The sequence below is a fragment of the Salvelinus fontinalis genome, chromosome 23 (genome assembly GCF_029448725.1).
Source record: "Salvelinus fontinalis isolate EN_2023a chromosome 23, ASM2944872v1, whole genome shotgun sequence".
NCBI lineage: Eukaryota > Metazoa > Chordata > Actinopteri > Salmoniformes > Salmonidae > Salvelinus > Salvelinus fontinalis.
The window spans coordinates 23,565,517-23,582,700 of NC_074687.1; the positions used below are offsets into that span (position 1 = coordinate 23,565,517).

Here is a 17,184-nt window from a genome sequence, read left to right on the forward strand (position 1 = left end):
TTTTAAGAGACCTTAAACTAGAATTCTTCCTATTTATTAGTGTATTTTTGGCACAATGATTACAACCTTACAACCGCATAAACAGTGCAATTTCCTGCCAGCGCGCTCTGATCTCATCCCAAATTCACGATTAACATTGCACCTCTTCCCCTAGCCCTTAGAGTGAACAGAGATGCAAGAGGCCAGGGGTTGTGTCCCAAATTGCACCCTTTCCTATTTAGTGCACTAATTTAGACCAGGGCCCATAGTGCTCTGGTCAAAAGTAATGCACTATATAGAGCATAGATAGTCATTTGGGCTGCATCCCCAGTACACGCACAACACTACCATAAGTAAATTATCACATCCTGTCTTTCCTGTGTGACCTTCCTGTTCCTTTGGCTAGATTTATCAAAACACTGACCCACCCACTCTTCAGAAATGACAAGCCTGCCATTCATCATAGTGGTTACTTAAGGCCAAGTGCCTGAGAATGTTTTGAATGGCAAAGTACAGTAAGCCATTTAAATAGGAGGGTTACATTCTTAATGTTGTACAAAAACATCTGAAAAGGTTGAACACCTTATTTTAGTATACTGGGACAATGCACTGAGAGAGTAGAAAAGACATAAAGGTCAATATACCAACCACAAGTATAAAATTGACAAAAGCACAATAAGTGAATTATGCATGAAAAATAAACGGCAAGCACATTCTTATAGAACTTGTCTAATTGCCTCCTGCCTCCATTGTAAATAATAATTTGTTGTTAATTGCCATGCATGGTTAAAGGTTCAATAACAAAAAAATCTAAATAATAGTTGTAATCTTATGTAGGGTTGCAAAATTCTTGGAACTGTCAATAAATTCTCTGGTTTTCCATTAATCCTGGTTTGAGGATTCCGGATTTCCTGCTTGTTCCCTCCTGATTCCTGGAATCCTCCAGCCTGGATTTTGGGAAAACCAAGGAATTCATAGAAAAATTGCAAGCCTAATCTTATGATGTGATTTTGAACATTCTGTAAAAGGCAGCATAGGAAAATTGGATTCAGTCCACATTTCTTGGCATCTCTAAAAACAAATTAATATAAGTGCTTGGCGAATTACCTTAAATCAGCCTTTCAGCGAAAATACATTTGTATGAAAAAACACACATTTGTCAGACAGTCACTGAGAAATAACTACAATTGCAAGTCGATCAAATCAAGGCAGCTAGCAATTGGACATGATAAAGATATAGAAAAATAATAAAAATGTATTTCTTCTTGAGCATACACGATCAAAACATCTCTCAGTATGTTGCCATAAGGATCATAGGGACTGTGTCCAGGAATCTGTCCCAAAAAGCACACTATTCCCTATATAGTGAACAGACCCCACAGGGCTCAGGTCAAAAGTAGCACACTATTTAGGGAATCGAGTGCAATTTGGGATGCAACTCCAGGAGGAGTCCCCTGAAAAGAAGCATGTTCTGTTTTGCTGTTTGTTTGGAGGGCCTGTTTCGGCCCTGAAGATCACATCTTGTTGAAACACTCCTTTGCGTTGGTCCACACTTGTATTCCCTGAGAGAGAGAGCGAGAATGTTTCACTTTTGTTTATTATCCATTTCACTTGCTTTGGCAATGTAAACATATGTTTCCCAAGACAATAAAGCCCTTTGAATTAAAATTGAGCGAGAGAGAGACAGAGAAAGAAAAAGAGCAAAACAGAGGAAGTTGTATTATGCAGCACAGTAATACAGTATTTTTATGATATATGTGGTATTGATAAAAGAACACAAAATATAAAAATGTACAGGCAGAATACTCAATACATTTTAAGTATCTGTGGGGACGTGTCACCTTTTTACACCTGCTGATCTGCATGATTGCATAGCTAATCAGGGCCTCCTTCAGGTCCCGGTCCTTTTGGTCTTTAAAGCGCTCAATGTCTACCCAGGCAGTCTTCACAAACTCACTGCGGAGAGAGAAAGACTTGCTTTATAACCTTCTCAGATCCTTAAAATTAAAATAAAAAATGGTCAGCTGGTCAACCTCCAAAGCAGCTGATTAAAGCAGCAAATAAAGTGATTAAATTATAACATGTTGGACAATCAAAGGAGCCATAGAGAGAGCGAGAGAGACAGAGGGTGAGAGACAGAAAAAATGTTGGTTTCTCACTCGCTCTCGGTGTTCTTCTCTTTCACAGCCTCCTCTCCCTCCTCTATCTGCTGTTCTAACACTTGCAACTTAGCCTCCCTCTGCTCTGCAGTCTCCTGGCCAAACAGCTTACTGGTCATCCCCTTCAGTGAGAACGTCCGCACAGTCTGAACACAGGGAAGGAAAGCTCAACATTCCACCTGGTCATTCTTTAAGGTTTGGATAAGCTTCACAGCAACTTTTGACTAAACTGATTTTATTTATGCGCTTGCAATCTATTGCCTCATATTATTTGCTGAGGAGCTCCATGTGTCTCTTTAGAAACTGAGGCTATGTCCAAAATGGCACCCTATGCCCCTAAATCAAATCAAACTTTATTTGCCACATGCGCCGAATAGAAGTGTAGACTTTACTGTGAAATGCTTACTTACAAGCCCTTAATCAACAGTGCACTATATAGGGAGCCATTTGGCATGCAACCTGGTTCTTCCTAGCTGTGGCGATGGATTCAACCTTGTGTGTGATGACTCACCCCTGTGACCAGCTCCTCCTTCTGCTGTTTCTTAGAGGTTAAGTCCTGTGCAGCCATCTCCAGCTCAAACTGTGTCAACTCATGCTTCCTGCACACTGCCCTGCAGAATCAGAGGCCTTTGCTGATCATCATGGTTGCTTCTGGATGTACTGATGCCTAGCTGCTCATCGTGGTTGCTACTGTACTATGTAGATGTATGAACATTATGCACCATACACAGTGTCATGAGGGCTGTTCAATAGATTCAATGAGGGGGCTCAGTGAGTTGGAATTCAGTATGCCATTGGCAAAAGTCAACAGTGGTCCACACAGGTCTTTGGCAAGTTGACGTGAGGATGTGAAGCTACCTCCATAACAAGCACAACCCAGAACACAATGACTAGTGATTTGGCATAATGATCTTTCTGTATCTTGGTTGACAATAGGGTTTATAAAGTGATATTTACTTGGCCTACAGCAGCAGTCCTGGTGTTCAGTAGGTGTACTGTACCTTAGTGCCTCCGTATAGAACAGGTACTCCTTCAGCTGATCAGCATAGTGCTCCTCTTCCTCCAGAATATCATCTACAGAAGCAGCATACCTGTAGACAAGAGGGGAGTTCATATGAATACATTTGCTTTACTCGATCACACCTTTACACAGAAGGATGGGGAAAACTACATCAGCTCACTAAAGTAAGACTGAAGCACCGAAGCATCATACCTGCAGGCAAGAGATGGGAGTATGAATACATTTCCTTTAATCCATCACACCCTGTACAGTTGGACAAGGAATCAAGAATACCACGCAGCAAGGACACACCCAAAATACATCCATTCCAGTCAGTAGCTAGGTTTCCATCCAATTGGCAACAGATTTTCATGCAAATAGTAAAAAAAAAAAAAATCTGCATAAGTTTCCATCAAATTGACTTGTTGCGGATAAAAGGCTGTGCGTGATGATGTAGTGCACATAAAATAACTTTTGCAGTTAAATTCTGTACTGAATAAAAAATAAGTTAAATGGGTTTCTATCGCATTTTCAATTCTACTGATTGTGACTGGGGGGGGGGTTATCTAGTTTTTAGATTTCTAGGTTGGTGGTTTGTGTGGTTCCCAATTAGAGGCAGCTGGTAATCTTTGCCTCTAATTGGGGATCATATTTAGGTAGGTTTTTTCCCCATCTGCATTTGTGGGATATTGTTTGTGTTCGTGTGTGGGCACTACGACTTCACGTTCTTTGTAAGTTTTGTTTCTAGTTTCACTTTGTATTAAAAAGATGTGGAACTCAATTTATGCTGCGCCTTGGTCCGTTCATTTCCAAGAACGTGACAGAATATCCCACCAACAAAGGACCAAGCAGCGTGAAAATGAGGTAAGGAAGTTTTGGACTTGGGAGGACGTGAGAGGACACGAGACCCTTCCTTGACGGGAGTTTCCAAGGAGCAGGGAAGGACAGCGACGATGCCGGGGACCACTGCCACAGAAACCCCAAGATTTTTTTGGGGGGGGTGGGGGGGCACATGGAGCTGGCGGTCGAGCAGCGGAGAGTGCCAGATCCTGTTTGGGAGTCGGAGGAGGAATTTAATGAAAGATTCCGGACAGAGGTGGTAGCGATGAGAATGCTGCCGCACAGGCGCGCTTGAAGAGTGTGACACCAGTCTGGTGCCATCTGCACTAATTCACGCATCTGGCCTCCAGTGCGCCTTCCCAGTCCGGTACGTCCTGTGCCAGCTTCCCGCACTAGCCCTGAAGTGCGTCACCTATCCGGTGCCACCTGTGCCGGTTCCACGCACCAGGCCTCCAGTGCGCCTCCCCAGTCCGGTAAGTCCTGTGCCAGCTCCTCGCACTCGCCCTGAAGTGCGTGTCACCAGTCTGGTGCCACCTGTACCGGCTCCACGCACTAGGCCTCCAGTACGAATTCCCAGTCCAGAGCTTCCGTCGACGGTTCCCAGTCCAGAGCTTCCGTCGACGGTTCCCAGTCCAGAGCTTCCGTCGACGGTTCCCAGTCCGGAACCTCCCACGACGGTCAACGGTCTGGAGCTTTCAGGCAAGGCGTCCAGTCCTGCTCCAGGGCAGGAGCCTTCCTCTGCGCCAATGCCCAGTCCAGACACGGTGTCCAGTCCAGCTGCAGGGCAGGAGCCTTCCTCTGCACCGGTGCCTAGTCCAGGCACGGTATCTAATCCCGCTCCATGGCAGGAGCCTTCCTCTGCGCCGGTGCCCAGTCCAGGCACGGCGTTCTACCCGGCTCCATGGCCGGACCCGTGGTCTGGGCGGGGTAAAAGACCCGCACCGGAGCTGCCACAGAAACTAGTCACACCCCCCTACCCTCCCCATTTGGTTTCAGAGTTGCGGCCGGAGTCCGCACCTTTGGGGTGGGGTACTGTCACGCCCTGACCATAGAGAGCCCTCGGTTCTCTATGGTGTTTAAGTCAGAGCGTGACTGGGGGGGGTATCTCGTTTTTAGATTTCTAGGTTGGTGGTTTGTGTGGTTCCCAATTAGAGGCAGCTGGTAATCGTTGCCTCTAATTGGGGATCATATTTAGGTAGGTTTTTTCCCCACCTGCATTTGTGGGATATTGTTTGTGTTCGTGTGTTTGGGCACTACGACTTCACGTTCTTTGTATGTTTTGTTTCTAGTTTCACTTTGTATTAAAAAGATGTGGAACTCAATTCACGCTGCGCCTTGGTCCATTCATTTCCAAGAACGTGACACTGATGGTTTTCTCACAACAAATGATGCGTTATAAAGTGCATGTGGAAAGTATTCAGACCCCTTGACTTTTTCCACATTTTGTTACAGCCTTATTCTAAAATGGATCCATTTAAAAAAAAAATCTATCTACACACAAGACCCCATAATGCCAAGTTAATAACAGGTTTTTAGAAATGTTTGTACATTTTTACAAATAAAAAAACTAAATATCACTTACATAATTATTCAGACCCTTTACTCAGTACTTTGTTGAAGCACCTTTGACAGCGATTACAGCCTCGAGTATTCTTGGGTATGACGCTACAAGCTTGGCACACCTGTATTTGGGGAGTTTCTCCGATTTTTCTCTGCAGATCCTCTCAAGCTCTGTCAGGTTGGATGGGGACTGTTGCTGCACAGCTATTTTCAGGTCTCTCCAGAGAAGGTCGATTGGGGTTCTGGCTGGGCCACTCAAAGACATTCAGAGACTTGTCCCGAAGCCACTCCTGCGTTGTCTTGACTGTGTACTTAAGGTCATTGTCCTGTTAGAAGGTGAACCTTCACCCCAGTCTGTGGTCCTGAGCGCTCTGGAGCAGGTTTTCATCAAGGATCTCTCTGTACTTTGCCTCGATCCTGACTAGTCTCCCAGTCCCTGCCGCTGAAAACATCCCCACAGCATGATGCTGCACCACCATGCTTCAACATAGGGATGATGGCAGGTTTCCTCCAGATGTGACGCTTGGCATTCAGGCCAAAGAGTTCAATCTTGGTTTCATCAGACCAGATAATCCTTTTTCTCATAGTCTGAGTCCTTTAGGTGCCTTTTGGCAAACTCCAAGCGGGCTGTCATGTGCCTTTTACTGAGGAGTGGCTTCTGTCTGGCCACTCTACCATAAAGGCCTGATTGGTGGAGTGCTGCAATGATGGTTGTCATTCTAGAAGGTTCTCCCATCGCCACAGAAGAACTCTAGTGCTCTGTCAGAGTGACCATCGGGTTCTTGGTCACCTCCCTGACCAAGGCCCTTCTCCCCCGATTGCTCTGTTTGGCCGGGCGGCCAGCTCTAGGAAGAGTCTTGGTGGTTACAAACGTCCTCCATTTAAGAATGGTGGAGGCCACTGTGTTCTTGGGGACCTTCAATGCTGCAGAACTGTTTTGGTACCCTTCACCAGATCTGTGCCTTGACACAATCCTGTCTCTGAGCTCAACCTCATGGCTTGGTTTTTGCTCTGACATGCACTGTCAACTGTGGGACCTTATATATGTAACCAATGTGAAATGGCTAGCTAGTTAGCGGTAGTGCGCGCAAATAGCGTTTCAATTGGTGACGTCACTCGCTCTGAGACCTGAAGTAGTTGTTCCCCTTGCCCTGCAAGGGCCGCGGCTTTTGTGGCGCGATGGGTAACGATGCTTTGAGAGTGACTGTTGTTGATGTGTGCAGAGGGTCCCTGGTTCGAGTCCAGGTAGGGGTGAGGAGAGGGACGGAAGCTATACTGTTACATATACACAGGTGTGTGCCTTTCCAAATCATGTCCAATCAATGTAATTTACCACAGGTGGACTTCAATGAAGTTGTAGAAACATCTCAAGGATGATCAATGGAAACAGGATGCACCTGAGCTCAATTTCAAGTTTCGTAGCAAAGGGCCTGAATACTTAAATAAGGTATTTCTGTTTTTTATACATTTGCTAAAATTTCTAAAAACCTGTTTTCACTTTGTCATTATGGGGTATTTGTAACGGTCATCCTCCTCCTCTTCGGATGAAGAGGAGGGGTAGGGATTGGACCAAAGCGCAGCGTGATAGTTTGACATAATGAATTAATTAAATTAAAGACGAAACACAAAAACACTACAAAACAAATAAACGATGTAGACGTGTGTAGTTTGCTGAGGAATGTATTTAATCTATGCAGGGGTGCATGACATGTGCAAAACATCTACGCCTAGCTACTTGGTTAACTGTTGGAATCACAGAAATAGAATTTTTGAATAGAATGATTAAATATAGTGGGCAGCACCTTGAATACATTGTTGTTTGACATGACAAAAAAATGAATAAGCCAGGGAGGAATTATTGACAGGGGAACCAAAGTGTTGGTCAGTGTTTCCAGATGACCCTAATTAGATGTTACATGACATTGTAACGGTCCTGACCTGTTTTATGTTGTTTTTGTATGTGTTTATGGTCAGGGCGTGTGTTTTGGGTGGGCAGTCTATGTTTTCTGTTTCTATGTTGGTTTTGGGTTGCCTGGTATGGCTCTTAATTAGAGGCAGGTGGTTTGCGTTTTCCTCTAATTAAGAGTCATATTTAGGTAGGGTGTTCTCACTGTTTGTTTGTGGGTGATTGTCTTCCGTATCTGTGTTATGTTTTGCACCATACGGGACTGTTTGGTTGTTCGTTCGTTTTTGATGTAGTCTGTTCCTGTCCATGAGTTTTACGTTTAGTTATGTAAGTTTATGTTCAGGTTTCGTCTACGTCGTTTTCTTGTTTTGTAATTTTGAAAGTGTTTTTGTTTTCGTGTTGCCGTCGTTACAAATAAAAGATGGCTTATTTCCCGAATGCTGCGTATTGGTCCACTGATCCTTCTCTCCTCTCCTCGTCCGAGGAAGAGGAGAACGACAGCCCTTACAGACATGTTGTCCTACTTTATGTAGCTAGCTAACATATTCATGCTTTGCCTCTAGACGGATTAATTAATCGTCACAAACTATGCACACGATTCAATGAGGCAGAAGTCTGTGTGTTGTGATTCTGGATGGACAGATGGACAATTATAAGAAACTGCCATGGGGGAATCATAAGTGGCTCGTTTCATCTTATTATTGATACTATGTCTTGTTTTGAGGTGTTTTGACTGTCATGTCTATGCTAATATGGTAAAAAAAATCACTAGGTATCTAACCAACCAACAACTGTAATAATGTATTTGACAGACATGTATTTTCCTGGTGCAAAGGTTTTCAATAAACATTAGACACGAAATATAGTTTACATGTCAACAATCTAAGCCAACCCTGTTCATTTTGTCCCTTGATGAACAACCAACCGGTCTATTCCTCTCTGATTTAGAAGATACCGTTGCACAAACATGCTTTTCTAAGCCTACACCAGCACTGGTACCAGACTGTATTAGATAACTATGTTTGCTCTGACTCTTAGTACATTTATCAAGCTAGCTAGCCAGATTGCCAGAAGATACCGACCCTACCGTTACGCTTGTTTCCACTGAGCTGCACTGGGGTCGGAACAAAATCATGGTTACAGTAAGACACCATGGATATGCCACTCTACTCCAAATTTTACCTTTAACCACACAAGAAGATTCAAATACTGCTAGTTCTACCAGAAAACTGCAATTTTCTTCCTCATGCTAGATAGCAGTAGCCATAGCAGCCATTATGGAATGGGACGTCACATTGAACAACAAAGGAGCAGATTGGCTGACACTATCATTCCAAAATGGCTGCGGTGGCTATTGCTAGCTAGCATGATGACGAATAGGGCAGTTTTCCTGGGAAATCTAGCAGTACTTCAATCTTCTCAATATATCAGTGTGGTTAAAAGTTACATTTGAAGTAGAGTGGCATATCCCACCGCTGCATTGAGGTACGTTTTCCGGCCCATTTCTCACCGTAATGGTAGGGTTGGTATTGTCTAGCAAGCTAGCCATATAACTAGCGATTAGCATTAGTGGCTAACAATATTTAATTTAGCCACAACTTACTAAGAAAAGACAAACTAGCAGACAGTAAGATACAAACTAATAGTGTAATTATAAAACGCTTGTGGAAAGCAGCATGTCACCAACATTTTGTTGCATCCATCTGACCATGTATAGACTGCAAAGTGAACAGCAAGACAGTACTTGTGACTCCGTAGTCGAGCATCTGCTCTCTCCTTGAGTGAAGGGGGCAGGGCTTGGTGTGGGAAGGGGCATGCAGCCGTTCTTATTCAGTGCATGCAGTAAGAGGTGAGGGAGAAAGACGACTCAAGTAGAAAATAGAGTAAACTCCAAAAACACGTGCCAAAATTGTGTATCACATTTAACAAACCAACCATTGAAATATCTTTACAGAAGGTAAAGTAAAAACCCAAACCGGTCGTTGCATCAATACCGGTGAATATAGTAAATTAATAACTGGGTGGTTAAAATCCTGAATGCTGATTGGCTGACAGACGTAATATATCAGACCATATACCACAGGTATGACAAAACATTTATTTTTACTGCTATAATTACGTCGGTGACCAGTTTATAATAGCAATAAGGCACCTCCGGGCTTTGTGGTATATGGCCAATATACCACGGTTAAGGGCTGTATCCAGGCACTACGCTTTGTGTTGTGCATATTGGCCATATACTACAAAGACTCGTGCCTTAATGCTTAAATACGGTATACCGCCCAGCCCTACCTGCAGCAAAGACGAAGAGGAGTCTACAAGAATACATCTGCTATATTTCATTATACCCTCTCAGAAGTGAGACTCAAATATCACAGTGTTATAGCTCTGACAGACACCTGACAATGGGTGAGACTGGCTGAGAAATATGATCCGTCTTCACTATGACCATTACCACGGGCTTAAAAGCTAGGTTGTATGTGTCCCAAGTGGCACCCTATTCCTTATTAAGTGCACTACCTTTGACCAGAGCCCTATAGTCCCTGGTCAAAAGTAGTGCACTAAATAGAGAATAGGGTGCCATTTGGGAATCAACCAGTGACAGAAATGCAGCCTTTCCTTGGTACGCCTCAGCTGTCCCAGCTCTGTGACCCCTGACCTCTAGAGTTGAGCCTTGCAATCTGGAACCCATCAGTGACAGGGTAGGGGCTAATCATGTTACCACACCAAGGTGTGTGTGTGTGTGTGTGTGTGTGTGTGTGTGTGTGTGTGTGTGTGTGTGTGTGTGTGTGTGTGTGTGTGTGTGTGTGTGTGTGTGTGTGTGTGTGTGTGTGTCCAAGGACAGGGCCAAGACCACTTGTGATACTCAAAGAGAACTATACACAGCACCCAAATTGAAATTAAAAGCCGCTGGCTAAGTGCCAGCCAGTTCTCAGCTGGAACCGAGAACCTTCACAACACAAGTCTCCCCATTCCCCATGGTCGACTACCTGCTACACCAGACCTTGTGCTTGAAACCTGAACTGCTTTCAAATCAAACACGGCAAATGTGTTGTATAGCTTAACTAGTGGAAACCATGTACTATGTAGAGCATTGCTTGGGTGAAGGGGGGTTGTGCAACACATCACTATATCAGCTCCTTCAATGAGCCTGTATGTAACGAGAGAGACTGACTGCGTATGAAATGGCACCCTATTCACTATATAGTGAACTACCTTTGACCAGGGTACATAGAGAGTAGGGTGCCATTTCAGATGCATCTGCTGACAGGGAGAGAAACTGATGTTGGGGCGGCAGGTAGCCTACTGGTTAGAGCGTTGGACCAGTAACCGAAACGTTGCTGGATCGAATCCCCGAGCTGACAAGGTAAAAATATGTCGTTCTGCCCCTGAACAAGGCAGTTAACCCACTGTTCCCCGGTAGGTTGACATTGTAAATAAGAATTTGTTCTTAACTGACTTGTCTAGTTCAATAAAGGTTAAAAAAAAAATATGTCCAGGGGATAGGAGGAGGAAAATACTTGCAATACAATCCTGATGTAATCCAATAAAGTTGTTCTGGATTTATTTGGGAGATTATTGTGTGGTTACATGTCATTAAAAAACAAACACTTACGCATCCATGTGATGGCCAGCACTTTGTAGTCCATCTCCCATCTCTTTCTCTATGGCACTCCACTCACTGTCCAACAAGCACAGAGCAGATATTTCACATGAAACAAATATATATTTGACACTAATTAAGTCATTACATTGTTCATAGCGCAGCAGCAATACACTTCACCCTTTCTTCCAAACACAGCACTTGTCTTACCTGAAGACTCGTCCATAGTTTCCATGCACTTTGTACACCCCATACAGTCGATCTGCTACCCTCTGGAGAAAGATTTTGCACAGTTTCTTTGATTCCGCTGCTTCTATTTTTATGTCCTATTATCTGTGATTTTCTGTACTGTGTAGGGAATAGGGTGTCATATTGGGAAGCATTCTAAGTTGTTTGCTACAGCTGTCAGTGTGCTAGTGTTGTCAGTCTAGTCTAGTAAGTGTGAATATGCTGAGTGTGACCAGCTTGTGTGTTACAGCCAGCTGTATGTCTAGTCCTAGTCTAGTCAGAAGCTGTGTGTTACAGCTGCAGCAAATCCACTTTGATCAGACAGACCAGCTGTGTGTTTTATCTTTCTAATGTAGGTCAACTTCCAAGCCAGCTCAGGTGTGTTAACACTCACTGTATGTCTAGTCTAGTCAGTAAAATGTATGTTACAGCTGACAGTATGGGAGTATAGTTAACAAACCTGGGTTCAAATACTATTTGAAATAATTTCAAATACTTTATCTTTGCTTGATTTAGCTTGCCTGGCTCAGTGGAACCATATAATAGTTCCAAAACTGGCAGGCTAAACCAAACACTCAAAGTTTTTGAAAGATTTCAAATAGTATTTGACCTAGGTCTGGTAGTCAGTCTAGTCAGTAAGATGTGTGAATATGCTGACAGCTCCCTGTACTCACTGCCCGTACTCTCAGCAGCTGGGAGACTACAGTCTGTAGCTCGTCGCTGTAGTGTTTCAGCTCTGTAAACCGTCTGCAGACACCAGGGCCAGAGAAGAGCAAGAATTCACCCTATCACTACTTAAATCAACACTTTCTTTCAAGCAAGACAGATAAACAAGACAAGAGTCAATGTTCGAACTTACATTGACCTGATCCAACTCTACTTCCCACACAGTCCCAGAACCAAGTATGGAAGTACATCAAATACAGAGCAAAGGGATGAATAGTAGAGACAGACTCATTAAATTAAGTTACAACACATGAAGATGGAAGTGTATGGTTGGCTTCACACAAAAGAAAACAGTGACAAGAAAACAGTGAATATGCCCCAAATGGCACCACATTCCCTATAAAGTGTACTACTTTCAACCAGAGTCCAGTGCACTATATACAGTAGGGCTAGGGTGCTATTTGGGACGTATCTTTTCTATGGCCTACTTGTCTGGATTCTTCACCCTGAATGCTGCATTCATAGCTTTCAACCTGGAATCAGCCTGTAAAAAAACAGACCAATAAATTACTAACACATTCTTTCCCCACACGTTTGTTAGATCAGAGGTTGTTATTGAGGACCTGCATCATTTTAGACAACAGTTTACCTTTGAGACCTAAAACATATCAGAATAAATATTACAATTAAAAGTTGTTTAAAAGAAATCAGAAGTCCTAAATATACACATGCACTATATGCAGTTGTTTACACAGGTTACACACTTTACAAACGTATACTTTATTGCACTGCTGTAGTTTGCAAAGTCACATGAGGATTGAGTAAGGTGCATCTTATCTAAGAGAGTTGACATGACAACACAACCATGATGAGATCATTAAGTGCTGATGGAGAACCTTTGCTTGAAATCCTGTCTCGTACACCATTTCCTTCCATCCTTTTTCCTGTGGGACAGAGAGAGGATGCCGTGTGACTGACAAAGACCTTCAGAGATAGGAGAGCCTGATGCATGGGGGCGCTGGGGGTACACTGTCACACTATCAACTCAAAAGGGCAAAGGTGATCCTTTCAACTACAGCAACACTCACACAACTCTTGTCAGTAAAGAGTTAAGCTTTAGGCCTACTTCATAAGACATTATTTCCACAACACTTCTCAGTGCTACAAAGAAACTGAGTAAGGAAATGGTCCTTGTCTGTGATATCTCTTTTCTGTCAAAGGGTATATCCTGTCAAAACCTATGAACAGCACATCTGACTAGCTACTGGTACTGTTGTAGTCTTGAGAGGGAGGAATGTAGGTTTTGCTAACGATTGGGGATCACTATGGTCCTTGTCACATATAACAAAAGAGTTGGCAAGACAGCACAAACAGATTGGAATCACGCTCGATTCACCCAGTTATGGTGTATAGTAGCTTGGCTACAAAGAGGCTAACTAACCTCAGTGAGGAAGATGTAGAAGATCTTGTCATTGCAGAGAACTGGGTGGGAGGCTATTCGGAGCAGGAAGTTCTCCAGTGCAACCCTCCTTCTCTCCACAAAGTCTGGGTCCATGTTGTCCGCTGACAGCTTGTGCCAGACAATCTCTGCCTGTGAGAAACAGACAAAGAATTACTATTATGTTGATAAGAAGATGGAACACCATTGTCTTTACTAAGTTAAAACTGGATGCTGTAGAGCATTATGGGTACTGTAGTAAGTACATCATGCTACAAATATCACTTCCTAAACTATATTGCACAAATTTATTCCAAGGCATCCTCCTTGTTCTCACGTACCCTTTTCTCGGGTAACGGGGCAACAACGACAAAGGGATAGGTGACCAACAGGTAGTTTCTGAGTAGCTCAAACTCGCTGTATCTCCTCCATAAGGAGTCTGGAGCTGGGATTATACCTTCTGTCACAGCATCAACTGGCCTGTCAGAAGAGAGGAAAGGACTGAAGTCATACAACTGCACTTAAATAAGAGTACCAAGTAAATATTTGATACATCTTTTAAAGGGACCAAGTACAGTACTATCCACAATTCTATGAACTCCAATGCTAAAACTTACACTACCAGTCAAAAGTTTGAACACGCCTAATCATTCAAGGGGTTTTCTTTATTTTTACTATTTTCTACATTGTAGAATAATAGTGAAGACATCAACATTATGAAATAACACATATGGAATCATATAGTAACCAAAGAAAATGTAAACAAATCCAAATATATTTAATACTTGAGATTCTTCAAAGTAGCCACCCTTTGCCTTGATGATAGCTTTGCACACTCTTGGCATTCTCTCAACCAGCTTCACCTGGAATGCTTTCCAACAGTCTTGAAGGAGTTCCCACATTTGCTGAGCACTTATTGGCTGCTTTTCCTTCACCCTGCGGTCCAACTCATCCCAAACCATCTCAATTGGGTTGAGGTCGGGTGATTGTGGAGGCCAGGTCATCTGATGCAGCACTCCATCACTCTCCTTCTTGGTCAAATAGCCCTTCCACTGCCTGGAGGTGTGTTGGGTCATTGTCCTGTTGAAAAACAAATGATAGTCTCACTAAGCGCAAACCAGGTGGGATGGCGAGTTGCTGTGGTAGCCATGCTGGTCAAGTGTGCCTTAAATTCCAAATAAGTCACAGACGGTGTCACCAGCAAAGCACCACAACACCATCACACCTCCTCCTCCATGCTTCACGGTGTGAACCACACATGCGGAGATCATCCGTTCACCTACTCTGCATCTCACAAAGATACGGCAGTTGGAATCATCAGACCAAAGAACAGATTTCCAACGGTCTAATGTCCATTGCTCGTGTTTCTTGGCCCAAGCTGGTCTCTTCTTATTATTGGTGTCCTTTCGTAGTGGTTTCTTTGCAGCAATTTGACCATGAATGCCTGATTCATGCAGTCTCCTCTGAACAGTTGATGTTGAGATGTGTCTGTTACTTGAACTCTGTGAAGCATTTATTTGGGCTTGAATTTCTGAGACTGATAACTCTAATGAACTTATCCTCTGCAGCAAAGGTAACTCTGGGTCTTCCTTTCCTGTGGCGGTCGTCATGAGAGCCAGTTTCGTCATAGCGCTTGATGGTTTTTGCGACTGCACTTGAAGAAACCTTCAAAGTTCTTGAAATGTTCAGATTGACTGACCTTCATGCCTTAAAGTAATGATGGACTGTCATTTCTCTTTGCTTATTTGAGCTGTTCTTGCCATAATATGGACTTGGTCTTTTACCAAATATGGGCTATCTTCTGAATACCACCCCTACCTTGTCACAACACAACTGCTTGGCTCATACGCATTAAGAAGGAAAGAAATTCCACAAATGAACTCTTATCAAGGCACACCTATTAATTGAAATCAATTCCAGGTGACTACTACCAGAAAAACCTTGCAATGAGTTGGTGTGTCCAAACTTTTGACTGGTATTGTATATATAAAGCAAGAGGAGAGCGAGAGACTACTGACAGAGAGAACGACAGAGAAAGATAGAGAGAAACTTTATAAATATGACGTGGATCCAGCAGCAAAGATTCTTGGGAGGAAATGAGAACCCATAATGGTCTGTCTCCACTAATAATCCACACTGGGACCACAAAGCAGAGAGGAGGAGAGGATAACAAGAAATAAAGAGATGAGCAGAGAAGCAGGAAGAGGAAGGAGAGGAGGACTCCATCAGTGGCTGGGGGGCATTCTCCAGTCTAACTACACTGAGGGCCCGGTTACACCACACTCCTCTCAATGGCCAACTGGTGAACAAAGGCCCAGTGTGTGTGTGCGCGGGCATGTGTGCGCATGAGGAATAGCATGCCCTGCTCCAAGCTGAATAAAAACATATGGTTCCTTTTAAAGACTTGGCCAACAAAAAAATACTACCAGTTAATAGTATAGCTAGCTAAAAGTAAGTAAGAAAGCTGGTGTGATGTGCAGTTTGTGACAAACAAAACCTTTAGATCACATGTTCACAATGAAGTGAGTGTACCCAAGTCACTTTTCTAAAACAGTCAGATGTTAGAATCATTATCGTTAGGGTAAGACCATCTGTAATAACTGAATGTGTATAATTATGCGCAGGTGCAAGGAGGTGTAGGTGTGATTGTGGAAGAAGCTGTTCATGGTGGTGTCACAAAATGTGCAAGATGTAGGCTATAACAATCATCATTCACACAGATGATTCAGAGCTGATGAGACATATTTACCGTGTCTCAATTAGGTAAACAGTGTATATCTCCTGCATGTTGACTGTATTCTTCCCAGTCCTTTTCTCTGCCTCTCCAACGCTGATCTCCATCTTTCTTAGAAGACTAGTCCATTTCTCAATCTCAACCATCTAGAAGAGGATATTTCACAAGTCATAACATGGTAACAATACCATAATGAAGTATAATTTGATGTTGTTTACATGCAATATGGGGCATCAATATTGGTAGCTAAAGCTGGTCCCAGATTAAAATAAGTACTGTAACGTTAGCAAAGTCCTTTAACTTTGTATCAGAACAAAGTTGTGTGCTAGCAAGCTAGCTCCTGGTAAAATGATCAAGCCAACCATAAGAACAATCTAGCTAACTTTCCTCTGCGTCGACATTACAACGATTTAACTTTTAGCTGTCTTTTCCTGCACAGCCTGCTAGCTGCTGTTGACTCAGTGACAGTGGGGCTCTCTCGCGAAACTCCGTGGATCGATAAGGCCTGCAGTACTACTGTCAGTAGCTAGAAAACCCAACTCATTCAACAGGCTCAATAAGTATCAAAATCCAAATTCCTCAATTTTTTACAATAAGAATAGGCTTGAAGCTATACCGTGTTTTTAATGTTGTTCTCTAGTTCTGCCGATGTGAGGTCGGTGTTCCCGATCACCGCTATTTCCTCGGGTCCCGAGTCTGCCATCATCTCTTCCTGAGTTTTGCCTTGTTAGCAATGTAGCATACAGGCAGAAACTCGCATGCGCACTTTAATCCTTTTCTTTTCCCAACCTCAACTCACCTGAGTGTCATGAGAAAGATCAGCTGCTGTCTGCCCTGCCCTGTGTACATAGTCAAATATACTTTTAGGTAAAATGGTTAGGTAAGGATGTCAATATTCGACAACAACCAAAATATAATCACACAAACATTGTGTAATAACTGTTTATTACATAATTATAAACTATTTATAAACTCAAACCCCTTTAGTGTATGCGTTACCAAAATAACAATATGTTGCATTATAACGCACAGTGAAAGTGTAAAATAGGCTGTTATTGCTAGCTCAAAGT

At 43.1% G+C, this 17,184-nt stretch overlaps 1 protein-coding gene across 2 annotated transcripts; it reads right to left on the bottom strand.

Moving 5' to 3' along the window:
• Positions 1 to 18: 18 nt before the first annotated feature.
• On the bottom strand, positions 19 to 16,860 carry snx4 (sorting nexin 4). Of its 2 annotated transcripts, XM_055878295.1 has the most exons (14): positions 16,731 to 16,859; positions 16,130 to 16,260; positions 13,722 to 13,860; positions 13,384 to 13,533; positions 12,839 to 12,886; positions 12,431 to 12,486; positions 11,951 to 12,023; positions 11,259 to 11,320; positions 11,061 to 11,126; positions 3,140 to 3,229; positions 2,650 to 2,749; positions 2,139 to 2,284; positions 1,821 to 1,935; positions 19 to 1,541 (listed from the first exon to the last, which is right to left on the bottom strand). In XM_055878295.1, exons 1-14 carry the CDS (start codon positions 16,818 to 16,820, stop codon positions 1,494 to 1,496), a joined length of 1,314 nt encoding a protein of 437 aa, XP_055734270.1. In that variant the 5' UTR covers positions 16,821 to 16,859; the 3' UTR covers positions 19 to 1,493. The 2 variants fall into 2 exon arrangements, with proteins under 2 accessions (XP_055734270.1, XP_055734271.1); XM_055878296.1 differs by lacking the exons at positions 2,139 to 2,284; positions 2,650 to 2,749 and having other exon boundaries at positions 16,731 to 16,860.
• Between the last annotated feature and the right edge of the window lie 324 nt (positions 16,861 to 17,184).

Bases quoted from the DNA above. Each gene is read 5' to 3' on its own strand.
- snx4 (XM_055878295.1), bottom strand. From the start codon at position 16,820: ATGATGGCAGACTCGGGACCCGAGGAAATAGCGGTGATCGGGAACACC. The intron at 16,261-16,730 runs GTATAGCTTCAA...ATCCTCTTCTAG, and splicing joins AGAACAACATTAAAAACACG to ATGGTTGAGATTGAGAAATG. The intron at 3,230-11,060 runs GTAAGTGTTTGT...TCTTGTCTACAG, and splicing joins GCTGGCCATCACATGGATGC to GTATGCTGCTTCTGTAGATG.